The sequence below is a fragment of the Erpetoichthys calabaricus genome, chromosome 8 (genome assembly GCF_900747795.2).
Source record: "Erpetoichthys calabaricus chromosome 8, fErpCal1.3, whole genome shotgun sequence".
Lineage (NCBI taxonomy): Eukaryota > Metazoa > Chordata > Cladistia > Polypteriformes > Polypteridae > Erpetoichthys > Erpetoichthys calabaricus.
The window spans coordinates 178,958,879-178,984,743 of record NC_041401.2 but is presented as its reverse complement, the minus strand read 5'-3'; the positions used below and the strand labels follow the sequence as shown (position 1 = coordinate 178,984,743).

The 25,865-nt window shown below is 43.7% G+C and overlaps 1 protein-coding gene across 2 annotated transcripts in view; it reads right to left on the bottom strand.

Annotated features, from left to right (window-relative positions):
- The window catches only part of fam131c (family with sequence similarity 131 member C), a 50,807-nt gene extending 29,066 nt beyond the window's left edge, over positions 1-21,741 (bottom strand). The window contains exons 1-2 of one of the 2 annotated variants that reach the window (XM_051930875.1): positions 21,542-21,741; positions 882-973 (exon numbers count right to left, since the gene is read on the bottom strand). In XM_051930875.1, coding sequence (XP_051786835.1) covers positions 882-973; positions 21,542-21,635 — 186 coding nt within the window. In that variant the 5' untranslated portion in view covers positions 21,636-21,741. The remainder of the gene's footprint in view (positions 1-881; positions 974-21,541) is intronic. The other variant, XM_051930876.1, reaches the window with a different exon arrangement.
- Positions 21,742-25,865: the final 4,124 nt, after the last annotated feature.

The window sequence follows — 25,865 nt, the reverse complement described above, 5'->3', positions numbered from 1 at the left end:
TTCAAAGGGGGGGGGGGATTCTTTTCTATACCCACTGTACATAGTGCCCCTCAATTAGGGCACAATCAGAATTCATACAAATACAATCAAATCTTGTTATCTGCAGGGGTTACGTTCCTAAAAAACCCCAAATTAACAGAAACTGCTGATACTGAAGCATTGATTCTATGGGACTAGGGAGGACAATGGGAGGGATTGGGGGGGGGGGGGGGTAGATGCACTAGTGGTTTCTGGAGACCACTGTGCTCTCGGGGGCCTCCTCCTTCCCCAGATCTATGCCTCGACAGGCCGGAGACCACCGGGTGACTTTCCTAATCAGTCCAATCAACTGGACTGAGCACAGGTGGTCTCCAAACAAGGTGCAGAAACATCTCAACAACGACCAACAGTAAAGGAGGGCACCTGAGCCCACCGTCAAGAGGGGGATGCTTGTATGTTAATGTCATATTTCAGCTTTTTATTTTCAATACAGTGGCAAACATTTCTAAAATGCTGTCTTTGTTTTGTCACTCTGGGGTACTGATTACCAGTTAATGGCGGAAAGATGAATTGGAATGACTTTAGCGTAAGGCTGCAACATAACAGAATGTGAAAGAAGCAAAGAGGTCTGATTATATCTGACTATACAGTAAATCAGCCTGCACTTCATATAGCGCCCCTCACTGTGCCCACCATCACTTACACAGGACGTTACAGTACCAAGAAGACCACAAGTGCAGATCAGTGGACCTTAACCCTTGGAACAATCATTACGGACAAGTGCTGCGTTTTAAACGTTTACACTCTTATCTGACATTTCCCACTGTACTCGCTCATTTCGAGGGTCTTCTCCTGCTTGTTGCAAATGCCAGTTAAAGCCGTACCCAGTAAATGGCACAAACCTCCAGGCATCGGGTAAAACACACCTTCAGAATGGCATGGTCCTCGGCACAGTGCAGGTCTGGGATAGGAGGCTTGAGGGCGCTGTCGAGCTCTGTAGGAAAGAGAACACAACAAGTGAGAGCAAAGTGACAGGATGGCCACCATAATCAGCTGCAGAATAATAATAATAAGAAGAAGAAGAATTCTTTACATTTAAATAGCGCCCCAGTGCCACACAGCACCAATGAACATCCATCACAGAAATGCATCCTGAGGTTTGCAAATCACTTTGGGTTTTCTTTGGGAAGGAAACCTTGGATTTGAGAAATGCAAGCGTTTGCTGTTCATTAAAAGATTACAAATGAAGGGAAAGGAACCCGATGGCAACCACTGCTTGCTGTGATAGGCAACATTTGCCCGGTGGTCCTGCCCCAGAAAAGCAGGGTTAGAAAATGGATGGACGGTAAGAAGAGGCCATTGGGTCTGCAGGGTCTCTCCTCAGTCTGCTCGGAATATTAAAGGGTCTGTTTCTGTATGGAGGGGAGACGTTGAGGTCGAGGAGTGTAACTGAGCTGCTGCCTACACTGGCAAACAACATGAACAAGGCTGGCATCATTATAAAGGTGTTAAAAAAATGCTCCTATCTAGGCAACTTGATATCCCTTTACTCCTCCCTGTGCTGCTTTAGTCTGGAGTTTAAAAGTGCAGACAAATCCATGGACTTCATTGGGCTCAATGCATGCTGTGTAGTATGGGACACCTGACGATGGTTTTTATTCTTGCCTTTTTGCTGCACTGTCCTGCTGATTTAGCTGGCACAGGCGATGGATTATTTAATATAATCTCCATGGCAACGTCATGGACTAAAAACAAATAAAAGAGCAGTCCCCAAAATAGTTCAATGCATTTGCCGACAGCTAGAAAGTAATAAAATATAATCCACATTAATAAAAGGACAAGTGTCTGTTTGTCTGTATATCTGTGTGTCCATCTGGTTGCTATTTCTCTGTCATTCCAACAGATGGCACATCACAAACATTTGTAGTAATAAAATGTGTGGCATTTTAATTCCAATGGATGGCACATCAAGACCATTAACACAGCTTTTACAACTCCTATACCAAATGGTACATAAAAGAAATATATGCATTGTATTTGTCATTCCAATAAACTGGTGCATTACAAACATTTGTAGTAATAAAATGGATTGCATTTTTCATTAACGGATGGTGCATCAAGACCATTAACGCAGCTTTTATCAATCCTATACTAAAAAGCACATGACAGAGACATATGCACAGTGTTTGCCATTCCAACTGATGATGCATCACAAACATTTGTAGTCATAAAATGTGTTGCATTTTCATTTCAACAGATGGTGGCACATATAAACAATTAACACGGCTTTTACGAATCCTATACCAAATGGCATATAACAGAAACATATTCATTGCATTTGTCATTCCAACAAATGGCATATTACAAACATGTGTAGTAATAAAATGTATTACATTTTTCATTAATGGATGGCACATCAAGACCATTAATGCAGCTTTTATGAATCATTTTCCAACTGGCATATAATGGATCCATATGTATTGTATTTGTCATTCCAACTGATGGTGCATCACAAATATTTGTAGCAATAAAATGTATTGCATTTGTCATTCCAACTCATGGCACATCAAAACCATTAGCACTGCTTTTACGAATCCTATACCAAATGGCATATAACAGAGATATATGCATTTGCATTTTCATTCTTACAGATGGAACATCAAAACCATTAACACTGCTTTTATGAATCCTATACCAAATGGCATGTAACAGAGACATATTCATTGCATTTGTCATTCCAACAAATGGTGTATTACAAACAGGTGTAGTAATATAATTGTTGCCCTTTCACTGCAACAGATGGCACATCACAAACATTTGTCGCAATAAAGTGTATTGCATTTTTCATTCCAACAGATGGCTCGTCACAAACATTTGTAGTAATAAAATATGTTGCATTTTCATTCCAACAGATGGTGCATCAGAAACATTAACCTTCTTAGCATTATGTTTACCCCAGGAAAAAAGAGCCATTGAATTTTTTCAAAAAGAAACAAATGTTAGTATGTGTACCAGAAACACGTAAATACCAAAATGTCAACATAAATACAGTAGGAGAGGTGTGTCAAGTGTCCACTGCTGTACTGACGCAGATTTAGCACACGTCCTTTGTGTGTTATGCTTTGAGACAGCCACCAACACATAGCTCAACGTGACAATCAGGACAGTAGAACTGTTTTTCTTAGTGCACTTCATGCGACTGAATTCATTGGGTTTGTTCAGGTTGTGCTGCTCTACCAATCAGTTTCACTTTCCATGTCGGTGTCTGATGACCAAGTCACATGGTCATCACTATCACTCGATTCGACCAATGGTTCCATTTTAGTTTGTTCAAAAACTTCCTTTACTGTTTTTTGTTTACCATTGTGTTTTTATTGGATGGATGCGTTGGATGAGTTAACTTAGAATGGCAAAACACAAAGAAATATATATTTATACATATGCAGCATGGTGTTATTTCATGCACTAGATGTCAGCAGAATGCTGTCCTGGGTGTTATCTGGGCTTAAAAATGTAAAACTGCCTCATTATGCATCAGCCCATGCCTGACTCGGGGTTAACCACAATTGCATAGAATTCCAAGCCTGCCCCACCCTCGAGGTTACCCAGGGACCCCGACAGAGTTGTACTTCCGGGCTCCAACTCCTAATCACCTCTGCAGGTGTCCCGACTGGGCTACCATATGCCACTTGGCATATGGGGGTGGAACTCCTCCCGACTCTTGTCTTCCGCTACTCCGTCCATTATTTTATACCAGCAGAGCACAAAGTGATTCTTCCGTCCCATGTCGTTCCACTCTAGCCTCCCGTCCAGGTAATAAACCACTAAACCATCCTTCTTCTCGGCCGGGATGCCCGTTCTCCTCCCACACATTATACTGCATCAAGTCAAAATGAACACAACCTGATCAAAAGAAAGTGATTTAAACACATTATGATCGTGTGTTCAAATGGAATTAAACCAATGGAAGGTACCAGGATGAAGATGGCAGATGGGGGACTGGGCACTGCCTACCCCAGTACACCTGATCCCAACCTTGATAATCAGCTGTTGAGTTGGCTCATGTGTGTTTGGGCAGAGAAGACTTCAGACTGGGCAGTGCAGGAAAGGTCAGTGGGTCTCAGGGACTGGCACTAATGAAGCTTGGCATACATGACATGACGGACTGACTGTAACTTTTCCTGAAGCCCTAAGTATTGTTCAAGCGGTTCAATTCTGGAATAAATGGAATTTATAATCACAATTGCATTATATGGCCAAAGGTTTGTGGACCCCTGACCTCTCATACCTATTTGGACTGGTTGGGCAGTAATGCAGATCAACTCCCAAACCCTTTGCACATATAACAGCCACCACTCTATTGGGTGGGTTTTCCAGAAGATTCTGGAGTGGGTTTCTCTGGGAATTTGTGTCCATTCAGCCGAAAGAGCATTTGTGAGGTCAGGTACTGATGTTGAATGAGAAGACCTGCCTCACCATCGTTGTTCCAGTTCATCCCAAAGGTGTTCAGCAGGGTGCAGCAGGTCACTCGAGCTCTTCTATGTCGTTACATATCTGGTGTTGGGCACAGTCTGTTAAAGGGCCTCAAACTGTAGTCACAAGGATGGGTGGGCACAATTGTCAAAAATGTCTTTGTATGCTATAGCATTAACAGTGCCCTTCAGTGGAACCAAAGGGACCTCACCCAAACCCTGCCATTATCCTTAATCCTCAATTAAACCTTACAGGAGGCACCATGCAGACCAGGAGGTGGCCAAACCAAACCAGATTGGTCCGCCAGATCATGAAGTGTGATTCATCACTCCAGAAAGCAAGTTTCCACTGCTCTAGAGACCAATGGTGGCATGGTTTACACCACTGCAGGCGATGCTTGGCATTGGGAACAATGGTCTTAGAGCCGTGTGTGGCTGCTTGACTCTGGACACCCGGTTCATGGAGCCCCCGACATGCTGGTCTTGTGCTGATGTGACACTTTAGAACTCTACTGTGAGTGACTCCAGGGCCGTCTTAACATCATTATAGGCCCCCAGGCAAAGCAGTGCACTGGGACCCCTACCTATACAACCACTCAGCAAGTCATAACATACATAGATTAGCATGGGGCCCCCGGGCAACTGCCCAGCATGCCCATGCGTTAAGACGGCCCTGAGTGATGCCACAGAGGAGAGGTGATTTTTTTACTTGTTACGTGCTTCAGCACTCGGTCCACGAGTTGGTGGTCTGCCACTTGGTGGCTGACCTGTTGCTGCCCCTTGACGCTTCCACTTCACCACAGCTGCACTTATAGTTGAGAGGGACCAATCCAGCAAAGCAGTAATTGCAGGTACTCACTTGTGGCAATGATGGCACCCGAAGACGGTGCCACGTTTAAAGTTACTGAGCCCAATTTTGGTCAATGGAGATTGCATGGCTGGGTCTTTGAATTGACGAACCTGTTAACAATGAAACACCTGAGCTCTGTCATTTCTAGGGGTGTCCACAATACTTGAGACCATATGTATGGTTGGGAAAACCTTTCACTAACACAATCCACTGAAACGAAAGGTAAAGGTAAAATAATAACGTAGCTGTATAAGATAAATCACTCTAACCGGCTTAGTCCTGAACAGGGTCAAGGGGGTCTGCTGGAACCATAATCGAACGGTAAATTAAGATAAAATGACTCCTGGGTGAATTACTTCATAAAAATGTATTATTTACTTCAATAAATTACATTGAACTAACAAAATAAATTAATGTGCAAAGCAATTCACGCGCAACGAAAAGCCCGCAATTTACCAGAGCACATCCAGTGGAGATCATCATGGAACCAAAAAACTGAGCTTGCTATAAAATTCGGTGCAGGTCGAAGCCCATATGGAGTCCCCTTCGGTGTCCGAACCACACGCCCCTTGACTTACAGAAAACGGCGACCCCCGGTGTACATAGTGCTCATTTATACAGCCTGGTCTCTACTTACCGCGGAAAGGTCGGCACGCAGAGCGCACCACAAAGCGCGTGCCCGCGTGAGCGCTCGCGACAGTAAAACCATTTTCGGCCGCTTGTTGCGGTATGTTGATATTCTCCTTGTCAGTAAATGACAATGTTTTGTCAGTGTCGCATTGCTAACAATGTCACAGCATTGGATGTGAGACTCTGCCAGGGTTGCTAGACGTCCCGATTTGAGCGGGACTGTCCCGAGTTCAACACGCAAATCTCGAGTTTGAATTGAACAAAAATTCAATGTCGAAAAACATTTCTTAACTCAGTTTTTTAATATTGAATATCTAGTTAAAGAGGCTCGCTAATGTTTGGTAGACAGCCCGGTTTACCACCTTTTACTAATAAGATGTGTAACTGTCAGCTGAATCTCAGTGTTTGAATCGTGTGTGCTCGTGCACGTTGTTGAACGTTTCTCGTGCTTATCATGGCTGCTCGTGCTCGTGTGTAACGTTAATGGTTTGGAGTTTCTTCTTCTTCTACTTTCGGCTGCTCTCGTTAGGGGTTTACAAGTAACAAATTTCAATGCATTAATGTCTTGTCCTTAACACCAAACATAAAAATCGAATTTTTGTCAATTGAAGAATTAACAAAATTACTTACTATTACTTGGGATATTGTCTTTTTGTATTCGAATATGTCTGTTTATTAAGCAAATTTGTAGTGAATATAATAATACATTTATATAGCGCCTTTCCCATGCTATAATACATTTTATTTACATAGCGCCTTTCCCATGCTCAAGGCGCTTCACAGAGTCTTAGAAAAAACAGCAGGGTATATGTAACATTGGATACAAATTTGACTGATGCCAACGCAAAGGTGCTATATAAATAGCATTTATTACTATTATTATAAAAAAAATAGATGAGAAATTGATATTTTTGAAAGATCATACCACTTGCAATAGTTTGTATAAAATCGTGACCCACATACTCTCAATTCCACATTCTAATGCAATTTTTGAAAGAATATTTAGTCTAATGAGTGCAGCCTGAAGAAAGGAGAGACGCAAATTATTGCTAAAGACTGTAGAAGCTGAATTAATGATCAAACAAAATTTTAATTACAATTGTAAAGACTTTAGAAAATTTTTATTGACCAAAGATGGCGAACATATTTTGAAACAAGCTAAAACTGCGAAAAATACTTGAAAGAAAACTGTTATGATTGTAAAACTTTTTGTATTTTAATCAAAATGGAATCCATGTGAATAATGTATATAATCAATAAGTGATTGTACCTAATCAATATACAAAATCTGTGTGATTCCTGCGAATGATCGTTCAAAGTGTACTATTGTGATTATTCTTTGACTATTTTATACATGTTCTCTTCTATATATTTACTTATTTACATATATGTTTAGAATATAAATGATTCTATATCTATATTTTCTCTTAGTTCCTTAACATCTTTTTTTTTTTGGTCGAACGAAATGTTGGCTGTCCCGATCTGTGATTTTGGAAATCTGGCAACCCTGGACTGTTGTGCCCACCATTATTGACATTACGAGGAAGCAAAGGAGAAGGTGGCGTGTCGGACACATGGACCAAAACGGGGAAGGAGGGCCGAGTAGGATTGCGGGAGCAACACGACAGGCAGATGCATTTCAAATGTTTCCGCAGGGGTTCTTTGCGATTGGATGAGTTTTGGCGTCATGTTCTGCCCTTCGTTTATCATTCTGGCACCCACGTAATCTACCTCTCCTGGAAATTCATCATTTTGCAGCCACTGTCGCCGTGCCCGGGTGACAGTGCTCTAGGCGCCCACTTACACTGCCCAATTGATTGACATGAAAAGTTTACACAAGACATCAACATACTGGCGATTCGTTTGCGCTTCTCTCCTGAACTGCAGCTCGTAGTTACGCCTCATTATCATCCGCATGGAGACGCAGGTCGGGCTGCCTCGTTAAGATCGAATACTCCTAGAAATGGAAGTTTTCTCAGAAATCTCCCCATTGAGCTCTCTGAAATAAAAAGGCTTTATACACCAGAGGGGAACAAAGCCGACATGGCACTTACCGAGGAACGGGTGCCGACAATGCCAGCCTATAGAGATGAGGCACAATTAGAGCGAGGAACATTCTCATTAAAGTGGTCTTTTCGTGACACATTCAGTCTAGTGGTCAGATTTTGATGTGCGCTTTTACTTGTCCTTGGTTACGGGGGAAACTGTCTAATCGAGCGCTTGTATTATTAGTCGGTGGAGACGCGGCATTAGTACAGACACGCTCTTTCTTTCTTTCTTTCTTTCTTTCTTTCTTTCTTTCTTTCTTTCTTTCTTTCTTTCTTTCTCTTTTTCTGCATACATATATAGTATGTGAAGCAGTGCAGAATAACTGTGTAAGGCACAATATAACAGATGAATGCGAAAGGCACTATATGATAGATAGATAGATAGATAGATAGATAGATAGATAGATAGATAGATAGATAGATAGATAGATAGATAGATAGATGACACACTATAATTAGATTTCTAAAATGAGTAAATTTAGAGACATCTTTCTGGAAACAACTCAAGTAAAAGCTGCTCATGAGAAAGTAGAACTTTCAACGTATCCACCTTAATAAAAGCATAAGTGTCGGTGTCTTTGTGTACGTCTGGTTGCTATGCCTCTCATATTCCATAAGAAGGCACATCACAAACATTTTAGTTGTAAAATGCATTGCATTTTCCATTTCAACAGATGGAGGATCACAAGCATTAACACTAATTTTACAAATCCCATACCAAATGGCTTATAACAGAGACGTGTGCATTGCATTTGTCATTCCAACAGACTGCACAAACATTTGTAGTAATGCATTGATTATTACACGTGTGTGATGCCATCTGTTGGAATGACAGATGAAATGCATTTTATTACTACATGCATTACAAGATACATTCCAATAGATGGCGCACTGCAAACATTAATGCTGAGATCTCTGTTGATCAGTTAGATTTCAACCGTTCTTAGACGTTCTTAGTCTGATATTAACTGTGCTTAAACATCAAAGAACTAGCAAATGTAAGATCTAACCTTTTATAATCTGTACATTGTAAAGTTCTTACAAGCTTAAATTTATTAAAATCTATTTGTGTTATATTGTGCCTTTTATATCATTCTATTATATAGTGCCTTTCATATCTATCTATTGTACCTTTCATATCTATTATGTTGTGCCTTTACCTATCTGTTATATTGTGCCTTTTATATAATTACATCTATTATATAGTGCCTTTCATACCTATCTGTTATAGTGTGCCTTTTATATAATTGTTATATGGTGTACAGTATTTCATATCTATATGTTATATAGTACTTTTTATATCATTCTATCTATTATATAGTGCCTTTCATGTCTATCTATGTATCTGTCCAACTATCTACCTGTATATCTATGTGGTATATAGTGTCATTATTTTCATTCTATCTACCTGTTATATAGTGTCTTTTATATCAATGTCTCTTTCTGTCTGTCTGATAGCAGCTTTATTCTCCAAACATTCGAACTCTTAACAAACGCCGGGACTGATGGTGGACTGGCTTCTCATGCCACTCTGATGCTGACCTATTGATTTGATTTGGATGGTGGATGCGTGGGCTGTCGATGGAGCCGCTGAACGACCGCTAAACAAGATGTGAAGTGCACGTCGCTTCCTTCCTGCCCTTTGCTTGCTTTCATCGCCAGCTCATAGGCTTTTCTTCGCAGCTAATCAGTCAGTCATTATGGGAGAGCAGGCGTACTGCGCAGAAGCACAAAGCATTTAATTGGGCTCTAATAACAGGAAGAGCTTTGACACCACATGCTCGTTCTTTACAAACCTGTGAAACGTCGCTCCGAGCCGGGCAGCGCAGACAAGAAGCGACAGGGGAACGAGTAACCTTTCAATGCGCCTGTCACAAAGGCGCCGTGTGGATGAATGATTCGGGTGAGCACTGATGCTGCCTTGCAGCTTTTTTATTATGAGGCGAGCAAGAAAGTAGCTGCTGGTGAACGAGTGTGCGTCAGATAAATAGGCAAACCCCCAGTCACACACACCTCTGTCTTTCTGCTTGACTTCAACCCTGATCTAGATCTCAAATGACTTCACTGGGTCAACTTCTTTTCTTACCCCCCGGATCACTTCTGTTAAACAAATAAGCTTGACGGGCGGAGTAGTCGCAGCTTGTTTGTCTAGTTTCTTATGCTGTTAAACTTCATTGTACTCCATGGCACCTCTTTTATTCTAGAGCAGTGGTCCTCAGACCCGTTCATTAATTAATTAATTACATTTACAGAATTTGTAGTGTTTTTCTCACCTACCCAAAGCGCTTAAAGGCTGGTTTACCGTATACTTCTGCTTGGAGCGTACGCTGCCGTGGTGGTACACACCAGAACGCTAGTTGGCGGTGTTTGTAGCACACACGAAAAGGGAACGACCCCTTAAAATGCAGGCAACTTTTGTCCTCCAGGGTCCCCACTCCAGCCAGTTCCACGAACTTTCACCACACTGCTCGATCCACGCTACACGGCGTAAATTGTTCACGCATGCGTAAAACATGTGCCCCAGCACCCTCAAGTGTGCGATGAAGTACGCTTTCAATACGCATGTGCGCTGACCGGGTAGACACAGCAACTCACCTTTTCCCATTTATTCATACCTTCGCCGACTTCCAGAAAGGAAGACAAACATAAAAATGTTTCAGGAAATACGTCCTTACCAAACTGGCCAATCAGAGTCGCAGGGGCCCGCGTTAGGTTTGCACTGAAGTGGTCACAAATTGAGAAGGTGCACATTAGATTAGGGCATACCTATGGCACAAGCCTGATGCAGAAGTATAGATCAACCTTTACTTGGACACTGGGGAGCGCGTCAACCTCCATCAATGTACTTGCATGTTGTGATCATAGCCATTCTTGTGCCAATACACTCACCACACATTAGCTGATAGATGGTGCTGGGATGAGACAGAGAGTTAGTTAGCCAATAAGAGACAGGGGACGATTAGGGGTTCCAAGTGGACAGTGCCATGGTGGGCAATTTAGATAGGATATTGCCGTACAACCATCCGTTTTCAAAGGATGCCTAGGGATCTCTTGTGACCACAGAGAGTCAGGACCGCCGTTTTACGTCTCATCTGAAGGATGGCACTAAGTTTTACATCACAGCGTCCCACTGGGGTCACACGGACCATCTACTGGCCTCACCAACGCCTCTCCCAGCAACTGAACATTCTGAAGTAATGGTGGGACGACTGCTGTGTCCGCCACTAACCAGTTTCACAATCAGTGAGCCGTTTTACCCCTAATTGATTAGCTCATCGGTTTTTTAATTCGTCTCTCCTTCTGCATTCAGAAAGACACAGCAGTTTGATGTTCCATTTATAATTCATCTAGCTTTGAAAGCTTTGGTTGTTTTCCTGTTAATTTGCCTTCTTTCTGTATCGGTTGCTCCCTTAATTGTATTCTAATAATGACAATTAACAGCAAGCAGAGCCGATAACCGAGCAGACGACGCTGAATGCTAAAAGGATGAAAGTGCTGGGGCGTCAGACCCTCTGAGCCGCTCATTAGGAAGAATGACGGAGGAGGCAAGGAGAACATCTGCGAGAGGAGAATGACAACCACAGGACGAGGGCGATCTTACAAAATTCGGACGTGAGCGTCGGTTGGCTTTGTGCCTCAGGAGGTTACCCGAGCTATTTTATAACATTTCAGGAATTATTTATCGCTCTGATGCCGATCTTTCTGATTATAAAATAGGTCATTACGATAGAAATTGACGGGAAGAATTCATAATTAATAGAATTACTGGATTTGAGGGTTCATCTAGAGTGCCTCTATCTCTTGCACGATTTGGCTCAAAAACGAATCAGCACATCGTCATCTCAGAAGAGGTTGAAGTTTTGAGTTTCGTGTTTTTCCGTCCAGCCGTTTTAGCTCTAGGACCGTTCTCAAGAAACGGTGACACACACACACACCCATCATTGAGATACCGATAAGTTTGAGATCCGCTGCTCCGCTCTCTTAATAATAATGGAGTGTTTTTTTGCTGAGTTAAAAAAAAAACAAACAAGAAATAATAATCATTGGCATCACTAGGGTTGGTGTCACCCAGTGCGGTAACCAAGGCCAGATTGAGACACCAAAGCCACCCCCCCCCCCCCCCCCCCCCCCCCCCCACCCCCCGACGGACGACTTGATGAATAGAGCCACTTAATAGACTTTAAACCAATGCACGCCACGGACACCCAGCTATGGTAATTCCCACTCTTAATGGCACACGGATACTTGGATCGTTTCATCAAGCGGGTTATTGGGGTGGGGGGGCTTCCCACTTGGTTGTTTCAGGGCAAGGCAGTTGTTTTTCATTCAGTATGTCCTACCTTTGGTGGTTTCCGCACGCGAACACTCAATTGTTTCATCAAGTGGTTGGTGGGGCTGAAATCACCAAGGGGGACATGCTGGATGAGAAAAAATCGATTGTCTACGGGGGGAAACCACCAAGGGGGACACTCCGCTCAACTGTCCATGGGCTGAAATCACCAAGGAAAATCACTTCAGCCCCAGACAATCGATCCAAAAATCGATTCTTTCATCCAGCATGTCCCCCTTGGTGGTTTCAGCCCACAGACAATTGACTGTTTCACTGAATGTAAACCCCTTGGTAATTTCAGCCTGCTCACACTTGATTGTTTCATCAAGTGGGTGGCTGGAGGGCACCCCCCCCCCCCCCCCTTGGTGATTTCAGCCCAAAACACCACACAGCAATCTTATCAACAGTCATTTGGGTGTCACCCCTTCTGATGTCGCCACCCCCCGTGGTGTATACACCCCATGCACCACCCTAGTGAGGTCACCTTTGCCTGTAAAGTTGTATCTGTGGGCTCTGAAAAGGTTCCTGATATTTGGGAAAAAAAACCGAAATCTTTAATGTGAGGGACTGTAGGCTCACCAGCAGGTGATCGAGAAAGCCTGAAGTGAGGCTGTGTCACTGCATGCAGCAGGAGTCCTCTTAAAATCAGGAAGCCATTGGTGTCTCCCACATCTGCTGTGATCTGCTCTCGGTTATTTATGGAATCTGTTACACATCCAAATAAACAAACAAGGGCTCTTTCTGGAACTTTCATGTTGATAGTTGTTTTAGAGGCCAAATATGATTCCCCTCTGAAGAATCACTCTGGCACCTTTATTTTTAAGGATGTAGAGCTGGGGGTATACAAACTTGATCCAGGAGGGCTGTAGTGGGTGCAGGTTTTTGTACCAGCACAATTGCTCTTGAAGCCCTTGTTGCTCAAGCAGCACGTTTCTGCTTCGGCTTTGTTGTCTTGCTAGTTCAGATTTCCCACCCTTAATTTTAAACAGCAGTATTGACTGTTTTCAGTTCCTCCTTATCCAAAAGGACAAAGTGTCTGTGTAGTTCTACGTCTGTCCGGGTGCTATTTCTCTGTCATTCCAACAGGCGGCACATTACAAACATTAGCACTGTTTTTGTGAATCCCACACCAAATGTCATATAACTGAGACATACTGTATGCATTGCACTTGTCATTCCAACACATGGCACATCACCAACAATAGCACTGGTTTTGCAATTCCCACACCAAATGGCATATAACAGAGACATATGCATTACATTTGTCATTCCAAAAGACGACGACTCACCAGTAATAGCACTGGTTTTGCGAATCCCACACCAAATAGCATATAACAGAGACATATGCATTTCACTTGTCATTCCAACAGATGACACCTCACCAATAATAGCACTGGTTTTGTGAATCCCACACCAAATGGCATATAACAGATACATATGCATTGCAGTTTTCATTCCAACAGGTCGCGCATCACACACATTAGCACTGTTTTTGCAAATCCCTCACCAAATGGCATAGAAGAGAGACATATGCATTGCAGTTGTCATTCCAACAGATGGTACCTCACCAACAATAGCACTGGATGTGCAAATCCCACACCAAATGGCATATAACAGATACATATGCATTGCAGTTTTCATTCCAACAGGTGGCGGATCACACACATTAGCACTGTTTTTGCAAATCCCTCACCAAACGGCATAGAAGAGAGACATATGCGTTGCATTTGTCATTCAAACAGATGGCACATCACAAAGATGCGTAGTAATACAATGTACTGCATTTGTCATTCCAACAGATGGCGCATCATAAACAATAGCACTGTGTTTGTGAATCCCACAGCGAACGGCATATAAGAGAGACATATACATTGCACTTGTCATTGCAACAAATGGCACATAATGCATTTTATTACTACATACTGTACATTACAAAACACATTGCAGTAGAATGTGCTCTGCCAACATTAAGGCCAAGGCCTACGCTGTCCAAATGATTTTCTCAGCTGCTCTCACAGCCCCCTGTAGGGAAATCCAATCTGACATAGTACTGTCCCCGTGACTGTCTGGGCCAGCTCCACAGTCCCTGGCAGCTTGAACCCGGAACCAATGATAACATGTCCAAGGATGAGCAGGGCAAATGAGGACACTCTCAGTCAAGAGGTGGGTGTAAAGTGGATCAGTACTTTTAGTTCAAAAAGTGTTGTGCTCCATATCCCTCAAATACATAGTTAATAAATAATGCTGATACATACAAGTGTCCAGTTGAGTTTAAAGCCAATGCAAAAAAAATAAATCCATAAAAATGAGGATTCAAAATTCCACTGGCAGAAAGTCCTTCCTTTAAGAATCCAGGAGCCACAGTGCTACTTCCTTACAACCTCCTATGGGTCTTGCAGTCAGAGGATATGTCCCCCTCCGGCCAGCACAGTCAACCCTTCAACTAGGCTTGGGTCCTTGCCAACAGTCCTTTGGTGTCCACACGGCACCACACTCAGCCTTGCTTTCTCTTCCCCTGCTTGCCACTCCTCGGCCTTACATGGGAGCTCACCTGGAGCGTGTGGTCACTCTGGGTCACACATCACTTAGCAGCAGTGGCCTTCACTACACTCCCCATCCTGCCATCTCTTTTTACTTTTGTTTTACCTTCCAATCCTTTCTACTTCTTTTCGCTCCCCCCAATTCCCTGCACAGGCCCCTCTTTTCTACTGTCCCTGGGCGCAGGTACTGCGAGGTGTGAACGAAGCACTTGACTGAAACACTCGCATCTGCATGTGAATGTGTAACCAGCCAAGCAGTTCAGTCAACCTCGGAGCGGCGCGTGTGCATTTTCACGTGCCCCTGTGCCAAACCTGGTGCCTACGCGTCCCATATTATTTATTAAATTTAAAAACACACAACACCACAAAACTCTCTCATCACTCGGGGTGAGATGCGGGCGGTCTCTACATTCTCTGTGCTGCCTCTGTACAAAGATGTGTTTCTTTTTATGAATCGAAAGGTGACCTTGAGTGTCATGAAAGGTGCCATCAAATAAAACCTCCTTTTATTAACGAGCCATAAAATTATTTAAGACCTGTCATTGGCAAGGATTGGTTTCTAATTAAGCAATCGGGTTGGAGCAGAAACCTGCAACTGCTACGGCCCTCCAGGAGCGACCTTACGGACCCCCGCTCTAGCGCTTCACTGTTAATTAAATTCAGTTTATTTTTGTATGGCGCTCTTCACAGAAGGCTCGGGTAAGATACAATTACACACTTTACAAATTGCATAACGACGCAGATTAGTTAAAGCGTGCGGTAAAACAAAGCAACTTCAAACTGAATGACGTGAAAGGATCCAAACAGCATCCGTCCATTAATATTATCATTGAGATATGGCCCATTTACGGCAGAGGACAGGACAGGAGGTGAGCCCCTGTGTGTGCCCTTGTGCCACCACTGTTTCACTGTCTCAGAGTTCAATGCCAGTGTATTCCCTGCTTTCACTGCCATTTTACAGTCCACTTCTGTTTAAGGTCCCCACCAGTGTCCAACTGCTATTCTTGATTCCCACTATGTCTCCTGGTGGCACCAATAGTGTAGTGCACTTCTGTTTGACGCCTGCCAGCACTGCTCTACCATCCCATTGCCTTCCGTTATTCTAATTCTCTGCCACATCCCCGTTGGCACCACCACTTCAGAGTCTTAAGAACATAAGACATTTGACAAACGAAAGTGGACCATTCAGTCCATCAGGTTTGCTTGTTCAGCTAGTGGCTAAGATGTCACACACTGTCCTTCCAGAATACAAATCTGCTTTTGGTCCAAGCTGCACCTCCTGGTGCCAATTCTGCTGTTCACTTAAACAGCATTCTCACAGTTCAGTTCTGTTTGAAAGTTCCACCACTTTCTTAAGTTTCTTCCCTGTTTTACATTCCTGCTGCATCTTCTAAAATGCCACATCTGTCCTCAAACTCCACAAGATGCCCAGATTCTACTGTTGTTAGACGATGCCACTACACTCCCACGCAACCCAGGTGGTTCAAAGCTCCGGCTCATTTCGAAATGCCACTTTTATTCCAGAACCCCACTCTGTTTTCTGGTGACATTACCTGTTTTAGGGCACTTCATTGTCAGGGGTACAGCTGCACTGTCATGGTACACAACTTTTTTCTTAATGCTTTACCTGTTATGGAACCCTTATGCAGTATTAAATACACCCTTTGGTCTAGAAGTTCACTGTAGTCCAGTAGGTGCCACCACTACAGCACTTTTGCACTCCCAGATGCACCTCTGTTCTAGACTCACACTGCACTCCCAGGGTGCACCTCACTTTTAGACTCTGACTGCACTCCCATGGTGCACTGCTCTTCCAGAGTCTCACTGCACCCCAAAGGTGCACCTCTGTTCTAGATTCACACTAGACTCCTAGGGTGCTCTTCACTTCCAGAGTTACACTGCATGCCAAGGGTGCACCTCATTTCTAGATTCACATTAGACCCTCAGGGTGCACTTTACTTTTAGACTCTGACAGCACTCCAATGGTGCACTGCTCTTCCAGAGTCACACTGCACTCCCAGGGTGCACCTCTCTTCTAGGGTCACACTAGACTCCCGGGGTGCAAATCTCTTCTAGGGTCACACTAGACTCCCAGGGTGCACCTCTCTTCTAGGGTCACACTAGACTCCCGGGGTGCACCTCTCTTCTAGGGTCAAACTAGACTCCCGGGGTGCACCTTTCTTCTAGGGTCACACTGCACTCCCGGGGTGCACCTCTCTTCTAGGGTCACACTAGACTCCCAGGGTGCACCTCTCTTCTAGGGTCACACTGCACTCTCAAGTTCTGTTCATGATCCTGAGGCCCTTCCCCTCGCACTCATAAATGCCAGTTCATCACTCCATGATGCCATAGTGTCCTAAGTGTCATAATGCCCTAGCAGGTGCCACTTCCCTGCCTGCTTTAGGCCTCACTGTCCTCCCAGCATGCACCTGTCTTCCTTGCACACTCCTGTTGCTATCAGGGTTTCCTGAGCAACCACAAAGCCCCAGCTTGAATTCCCCACAGAATTCCTTAATAGAGGAGTGCTGGTGATGTAGCGGCCTTATGGGACTCAACGGTTTGCGTGCAACAAGCTGATGGGATGGCCTTCCAGGATGAAGATGGTCCAAGCAGTCCCTCTGCTCGCTCCACTGTGAAGTGACAGTGCCCTAACATTTAACTTGGAGTGGGTGTAGGACTTCTTGATATAACCAGCACAGAACTGGCTTGGGGGAGTGTGCCAGCAGGCTGGGGTGACCAAGTGAAGACATTTGTGACCATATCAGTCTGTAAACAGCGCACAGGCGACACTAGCCAGTTACAGAGCCCATGAGTTCTCTTTGTGCAGTCAACCTGAGTCAGCTAGTATGGGGCAGTGGGGTCAATACAGACAGGGCCACGCCCCATGGAGAAGGAACGGAGAAATGCAAAGTCACCCCCTATGTGAGTGGCCCCAGTCAGGGTTAGTGAAGGACTCAGTAACATGCCAAGCTGAGGCAGGCGCTGTCCTAATTGGCCAACTTGTGGAAGCAGTGGGATCAAGTCAAAGTGTCATCTGAAAGCCAGGTGAGGAATAAAGAAGGTAGGTGGACATTGGAGAGACACCAATCAGGTCCACTCACATGCTCATCATGCTGTCTAATTAAAATACTCAGCCATCGTGAGAAGGTTGGAGACAAACACAAGTTCATACACATGCAACTAAGAAGAAGAAGCCAAGCACCTACTAGAACGGACGTGGAGGGGAGCACGACAAGCAGGACAAGTTACACGATGGAAGTCCAGGTCAAACCACAAGTGAGCTCATCCAAAATGTGCTAAAGAGAGCTGCGGCCAAACCATCCAGTGTCACGTGAGTGCAGGGTAGGGGGAACACATTATGGATTGTAGACAGAAATGAGCCAACAAATCCCACCTCCTATTGGAGTAAACCTAGCCAATCCATCTATGATGGCTGGACAGGGTGACTGTATTAAACCTATGCCCACCTATTTATGGAGGAGAGACAAACACAGGCCAGGGCATCCAATGTGAGTTAAACAGAATTAAAGAGAAAGCTGATGCCCTCATGGAGGCCAGACAGGAAGACCAAGTCTAACCAGTGTCTACCAGGCTACTGAGGTGAACAATGACTAGACCAAGTGTAGGATGAAGACCCCTGGTCCAAGTCCATCCTCGTTTATCTGGGGTGAGGAAACTGGGACATCTATTAGGAAAAAAAACAAAAACAAATCGGCTGACACATGAAGTCTGGACATGGAGACCATGTCCATCCAATGTCCACCTGGCTACTGAGTTGAGGAAAATTTAAACCAAGTGTAGGGAGAAAAGACTTAATCCAGGTCCATCCTGGGTTTATCTAGGGTAAGTAAACTGGGATACGTCATTTAGGAGAAAAAAAAAGTCAGCCCACAAATGGGGTCTGGACAAGGACACCATGTCAACCCAGTGTCCATCTGGTTATTGATCCACAAGTAGACGAGAAGCCAAAACCCTGATCTACCAACACAACTAAACCTTGAGACATATGAGAGGGACACGTGTACAAAAATCTTCATTTAAAGACAGGACAATGGCAAAAAAATGAAAAGCTGTGTCCACCTGGTCATGGAAGTGAGAAGTAGAAACTGCAAAAGTGGAGGATGGACAGATATGATCGTCATCTATACACATCTGTCCTAAATGAATACACCTGCTCATCTCTTAGAACAGGACATTAATGACAGACGTAAAAGTCAAGATGGCAGGTCCATGTCTGACCAGTGTCCAATCGGCTATAGAGGTGAGAGTTGATTGAATGGGAGTGTAGAATGAAGATGCATGCTTTAGGCCATATGGGAAAGACAACTTTAGTAAAACTTCGCATCAAGACTGGAAAGAGACAGCTTGGCCACCTGACTAAAATAATTACAATGGACAGTGACTTGGAGACCTTGAAAATCCTCATGTAAAGGCTGGACAAGATGACCTTGGATATGGAAGAGAGAGATGCATACACATGTACATCTCATCTGTGTTATGGACAACTTTTTCAGTTGGGGAGGAAGACTATGTCAAGCCAATGTCCATCTGATTATGTGTGTGAGACAAGCAAACCAGGCGGATGCTCAAAAGACACCATCTTGGGTGTACCCCCTCCATTTACAAGCTGGTCTCCCATTATGATACAGTAAGTTATAGTTGAAGGCAAATGAAGGACTGAAAGTAGGTGCACGGTGAAGAGACAGAGGTCAGGTCCACTCAGATATTCATCATGCTTTGTGACAAAATTACTTGGCCATCGTGAGAAAGCTGGTGACAAACTCATGTTAATGCAGGTCCACACACGTTTACATAACGAGAATGAGATAACCCAGCATCTCCCCAATCGTGAAGGGTGGGCCGAGACGATCCAGAGGTGGTCAGGTTTTGGCGTCTCATAAGGGTGCAAAAGCCTGAGCTCCATCCACGTGTCACAAATGTGCAGAGAAAAACTGCGGCAGATGAGACACGGTAGTGGGTAGCCATGTGACACTTAAGGAGCCAGCTAGCGTGAAGACGCCCCCAAGGGAAATCCACAATGTCCAAACCCCCCCCCCCGACCATTTACCCCCCACCCCATTACAGGAAACAGCAGGATTAAAGAATAAAAATGCTGACATTGAAAAAAGGACAGACCTGACCCTGAGGTGCTGTAGTTATGTGTACTGGGGGTCCCTCCTACCTTGCAGGTCACTTAAATCATGCATTCATCTCCTCCACCTCCATTTGTAAAATGGACAGAAATGACTTATCTGGTACCCCCTGCCATTCTATCTCTACTTGGACAAAAGCAACCAGTGCGGACCTAATAGATACTACAGCTGGACGGAAAAAACCTGGAAAAACAAACTCCAGGATCAGGGTGGGGAGTCAAACCTCTGGAGGCCTGCTGTAACAAACAAAGGCAGGGAGGAGAGGGCAATGAGGTCCAAGGTAAGTGGGGGACAGCGTGCAGGTGGGTGAGAGACAGCTACAGATGTGAAAACATGTCAATGACCAGGAGAAGAGTGGTGTCCTCCAAGGGTGGCACAGACGTTAGTCCTTAAGGACGAGACTCTAACCAGTTCCTTCGAGAAGGTGCGATTATGAGATGGACAACGGGTTTGGAGGTACCTGCACTCTTAAAAATAAAGATGCCAGGGTGGTCTTTCTGGGGGATGTCATATGGGAACCACATGAAGGTTCCAGAAAGAACATTTATCTGCTTAGATGCGTAACAGGTTCTTTAAATAACAGTGAAAAGATGAGAAAAGACTTGTGAAATGCCACTGGGTTTGTGATTTTAAACATATTTGCTGCACACACTAACACAGGCTGTCAGGTCCACTCGATCTCTTAGTGTCCTGCCGACTACACTTTAAGGATTTCTTTGGTCCACATTATTAGGAACCTTTTCAAAGCTCAAGGAACCCTTCTGAGAAGGAAGTGCTTCTTGGGGTCTTTGAGGAACCTGACACCCCAGTACAGTGCCATTTTTTTCACAGGTGGACGTGGAGTGCCAACTGGCACAAACAAGACTAGGACACTGTGGCAGAGAGAGATGTTGGAGAAATGAGTTTTTGTTAGTTAAATGTGACCAGGGTGACAGACCACCCTGTTTTTTGTTTTGCAATTTGATGAAGTGCTTTGAGTGGAGCATACAATCCAGAAATCTTTATTTTATACAGCACCTTTCTTTGGTGAACACCATCATGTGTATAGTGGTCACACATTAAAGTAAGAAGCAGGGGTTATGCTGTCATCCTTAGTTATATATGTCCAAGCCCTAGTCCAGTATGCCACATGCCTGGCATAAGAGAGAGAAAGAAAAGGACAGTGTGTTGTGCCGAAAGGTCACAAAATGCAAAGGTGGCACTCACACCTCCTCGGGATGCCCTGCTTGAGCTGTCTGGACAGGGCTGTGTTAGTGCAGGTGGGCAACGTGCTTGGCGTCAATGAGGCAAGCAACAGTTAGTGCAGGAGAAACGGCCCGAAGCAAAGTGGCATGGTGAGACTTCCAGCTCGAAAAGATCACAGCTCCCAGTTCAGCTGGCATTAGCGGATGAACCCAGATGAGCGTGTTATTCTGCGCGTCAGGTGCCTCTAGGTGATGGTGGTTGAGGGGGGGTGTGGGTGTTGGTGGTAGCGGAAAGTTACTTCACGTTGGCATAGCAAGCGGCGATACTGGCAAAATAAATTGAGATCAGACTTACCTTTGGAAATGCAGGAGCCCATCGTCGATGGCGGGCAGGAGCAGAAAGCTGTCTTCTTGGTTATCTGTCTGTGTCTAGGGAGCGGGGGGGCCATGCTAGTGCTGGGATTGAGAGAGTGTGAGCGAGCGAGAGAGAGAGAGAGACAGAGCCCTGGCAGCAGAGCTGATGCTTCTCTCGGGGAGTGCGAGAAAATAAACACACACTGCTGGTTTGCTGTTCCACCTCCGTCGCCCCACCCCCACCTCCATCAACACCACTCCTTCTCCTCCTCCTCCTTCCACTGAGGTTAACCTTCACCATGCTGCCTCACAATTTTGCCTCACTGCTCTCCATCACAGACGTACACACACTCTCGGCCTGCGCTCGCCAGATAGGCACTGGTGGAGGGGGTGGAGGAGTGGGGGGCTCTGGCAGGTGTCGGCAGCATCTGCCTCCTCTCCGTCCGTCTCGGCTCTGATGAAGTCATGTCTCACTGGCGGCTTTGTCAGAACTCAGAGATCTAAACATCCAGACTTCATGGGGGTTATGTTTGTGGCTATTTGGTAAAACACCCAACACATTTTTAGAAAGACTGAAATAAAAACAGACTGGAGGGTCTGGGAGGTCAATGATGTGGCACGACATCAAATGAGTGAAAGCAACAGCACTGAGACTTGACACGGGCAGGAGATAAAGAAATGGCGAGTCAATAAAAGTCAGCGAGTGTCAGGAATGGACGATGAGGATGTGGACTGCAGATCTATCTATCTATCTATCTATCTATCTATCTATCTATCTATCTATCTATCTATCTATCTATCTATCTATCATATAGTGTATTTCATATCTATTTTATATAGTGCCTTTACTATCTATCTATCTAACTTATAGTGCATTTTATATCTGTCTTATATAGTGCCTTTCATATCTATCTATCATATAGTGCATTTCATATCTGTCTTATATAATGCCTTTCATATCTATCTATCATATAGTGTCTTTCATATCTGTATTATAGAGTGCCTTTTATGTCTGTCTTATATAGTGAGTTATATGTGTCTTATACAGTGCCTTTCATATCTATCTATCAATCATATAGTGCATTTCATATCTATTTTATATAGTGCATTTCCTATCTATCTAACTTATAGTGCCTTTCCTATCTATCTATCATATAGTGCATTTCATATCTATCTTATATAATGCCTTTCATATCTATCTATCATATAGTGTCTCTCATATCTGTATTATAGAATACCTTTCATGTCTGTCTTATATAGTGACAGTTATATCTGTCTTATACAGTGCCTTTCATATCTATCTATCTATCTATCTATCTATCTATCTATCTATCTATCTATCTATCTATCTATCTATCTATCATATAGTGCATTTAATATCTATTTTATATAGTGCCTTTCCTATCTAACTTATAGTGCCTTTCCTAACTTATAGTGCCTTTCCTATCTATCTATCTATCTATCTATCTATCTATCTATCTATCTATCTATCTATCTATCTATCATATAATGCATTTCATATCTATCTTATATAGTGTTTTTCATATCTGTCTTATATAGTGCCTTTCATATCTATCTATTATATAATGATCTATCTATCTATCTATCTATCTATCTATCTATCTATCTATCTATCTATCTATCTATCTATCTATCTATCTATCTATCTATCTATCACTCACTCAATTTTATATTCATTTTCCAAAATTGATTAAGTTAAACTGCATCCTTAATGGTAAATAATGTTGTGAAAAGTGTTGTGAGATGTTTCAAGTATTGAAGACAGAGTTTTCGAGGTCAGTGGGTGACACTCACTCATCACGGTACCAGAGGGTGACAATGCGGTTCATGTTGATCGGCACATACAAGTCGGAACTCCACTGCACTTTCTTCACGTTGTCATGAGGAGACAATTCCTCCAAACAAAACCCCATAATAAGGCCTCTGTTAGTAGCTGGGGACCAGGCCCTGTTGAAAATGGTTAACGGGTCAATACACTATTAAGTTTCAAAAACTGTAGCAATAAACCCACAAGAGGAAGGGTCTGTTAACCTTCATCTTGTAAAGCAAAAAGGGCAAATGAGGAATCTTTACAAAATAAAAAGATTTATTTGTCACAAAAAATGTTCTGATGCACAAGAAGCTCTTAAGAGCACAAAAGGCTCAGAAGGATTTACCTTCACAAAAACAGACAACACCTTGGCAAACAAGTTCTAGAAGCACACATGTAATGAGAGGTCGAGAAAACAGAGCAAAGAGGTCAAAAAATCAAGAGATTCAACAATAAAGAAAGCAATCATCATTTGAGAACTCACCAACACCACTTAGTGCTTTCACTCAGTGTGCCACTGGGGACTGTGTGTTCTGCCAGGCTTTACAAGGTTGAGAGCAGTCCCTTTGACAGAGATGGACAGGCGTCGCCACATCTTAAGGAAATACATGGAACATAATAGAACAAACTTAGAATCTAAACAATGCACCAAGTAAAAAAACATAACAATACAAAATATTAACATAAATAAAAATATTAACAGAAGCAAAGCAATCAAATATGAACACAAAACACATTAAAAAGGAATAACACTACCACAAATAATTATGAGATCTTCACTTACTCTGCAGCAATGGAGGTAGCTCTGTGAGAGGCAGGTGTCCCACCCTGGCATCGTTCCTGCCTTGTTTTGTGATAATGCCAGCCAGCTCTTTTTTGTGTCGTACCTCTTTGTGACTATGGACGCTGCCCTCTTACCAACCCTGAGACAGCATGGCAGTGCTCACCCCTTTCTCAGTCTTATTATGAAGCTCATGGGAAAACCACATGTAAGCTCATATGAGGGACCATCATGGCCTTCTGTATCACTATGTGTGGGAGGGGGGCTTTCATTTGTGCCTCCCACTCTATTGATGCTACTTACATTGTCTTGAAGCATTTGGCAACCTGGAGGTGCCCTCCATTTACAAGCTGGGCTACCAATCTCAGTTGGGTTGAAATCTACGTAATTTATTTGATACAGTACTTGGGTGGTCCATTTTGGTCAGGTATAATCAGAATTCCTTTCTGTAGTGGCAGCCTTTTCCCCTTTTTTGTCAATTCCACTCAGCGTTGCTTGTCAAACTGCCTCTCTTATGGCCAAATAACGTGCAACTCCTGGCCAGGGTCTTTCCCAGAGTTCTCTGTCCATCGCTTTTGCCCTGGTTGTCTTCTCATATCCAAAAACATGAAAGTTGGGTTAAAGTCTCCCAGTTTGAGTTGGTGAGTAAGTGTGGATGTATTCATGCATGTGCCCAGTGAAGACTGGCACTGCACCCTGGGTTGGTTTCCACCACGTACGCAGTGCACCTGGTGTTGGCACTGGTTTCCTTTGATCCTGAACTGATTCGTAAATGGACGGCTTCCACATATTGCTACTTGCCACTGTGGCACGGTGGTCTTTTATTCTTACAGCATTCTGTGTCTCTTCAGAGTGCCCTCTCATTAAATGTTTGACTACATGTTGGCACATGGTGCCACAGTGTGGGGGGACACCCTTTTGTGAACTGTTAACTAGCTGGTTACATTCTGACATGATATCCGCTACTGACCCCACTGTGTGACTCTGAGCAACTCACTTGGCCTGCCTGAGTTCCAATTGGAAAACCAAAAGAAATGGAACCAATGGTATCACAAATGTCGTAACAGTAAAAGTAAATGTAAATATAATATCATCCCATTTTCCACTCCTATAATTTGGATGTTCTCTCCTTATGACAGGCCTACTGTATTCATGCCACATTGGTGCCCCCTGCTGGGCTTCCATTGCCTTCACTGTCGCTATGAGCAGGTGCTTTCTCATCACCCTTACTAAAATGAAATTTTCTGCAGTACACCCAAAATAAAATGTGTGGAGATATCTTTAATCATAATGTAACACATATGTAGTTCAAATATACCTTTTTAAGATTAAATCTGAAATGTAAGGAATAATATATTTTCCTTGCTGAGGATAAACGGATTTGAAAACGGCTGAAATTTCCAAACACATGGTGTATCAGACATGCACATACCACAGTATGTGTCCAGATTCATGGAAGGTCATTCACCACTCATCTCCTTACCTGCTGGAAAAATCTAAACACACACTGACTTCCCAAGGTACAGCGACTTGAATGGAGGCTGGTGCGTGAGACAGGAGGGCCCCAGGAACTGCTACTCGTGGGCATGGGGTGTCAAATGAGTCAGAACAGCAGCAACCAAGAAAGCAACCATCTGGACCCTGTAAATCCATTTGGCTCAGTCCTGTTATGATGGCTACATCTGTGCTGATCTACAGTAAGCCTCATGTGAA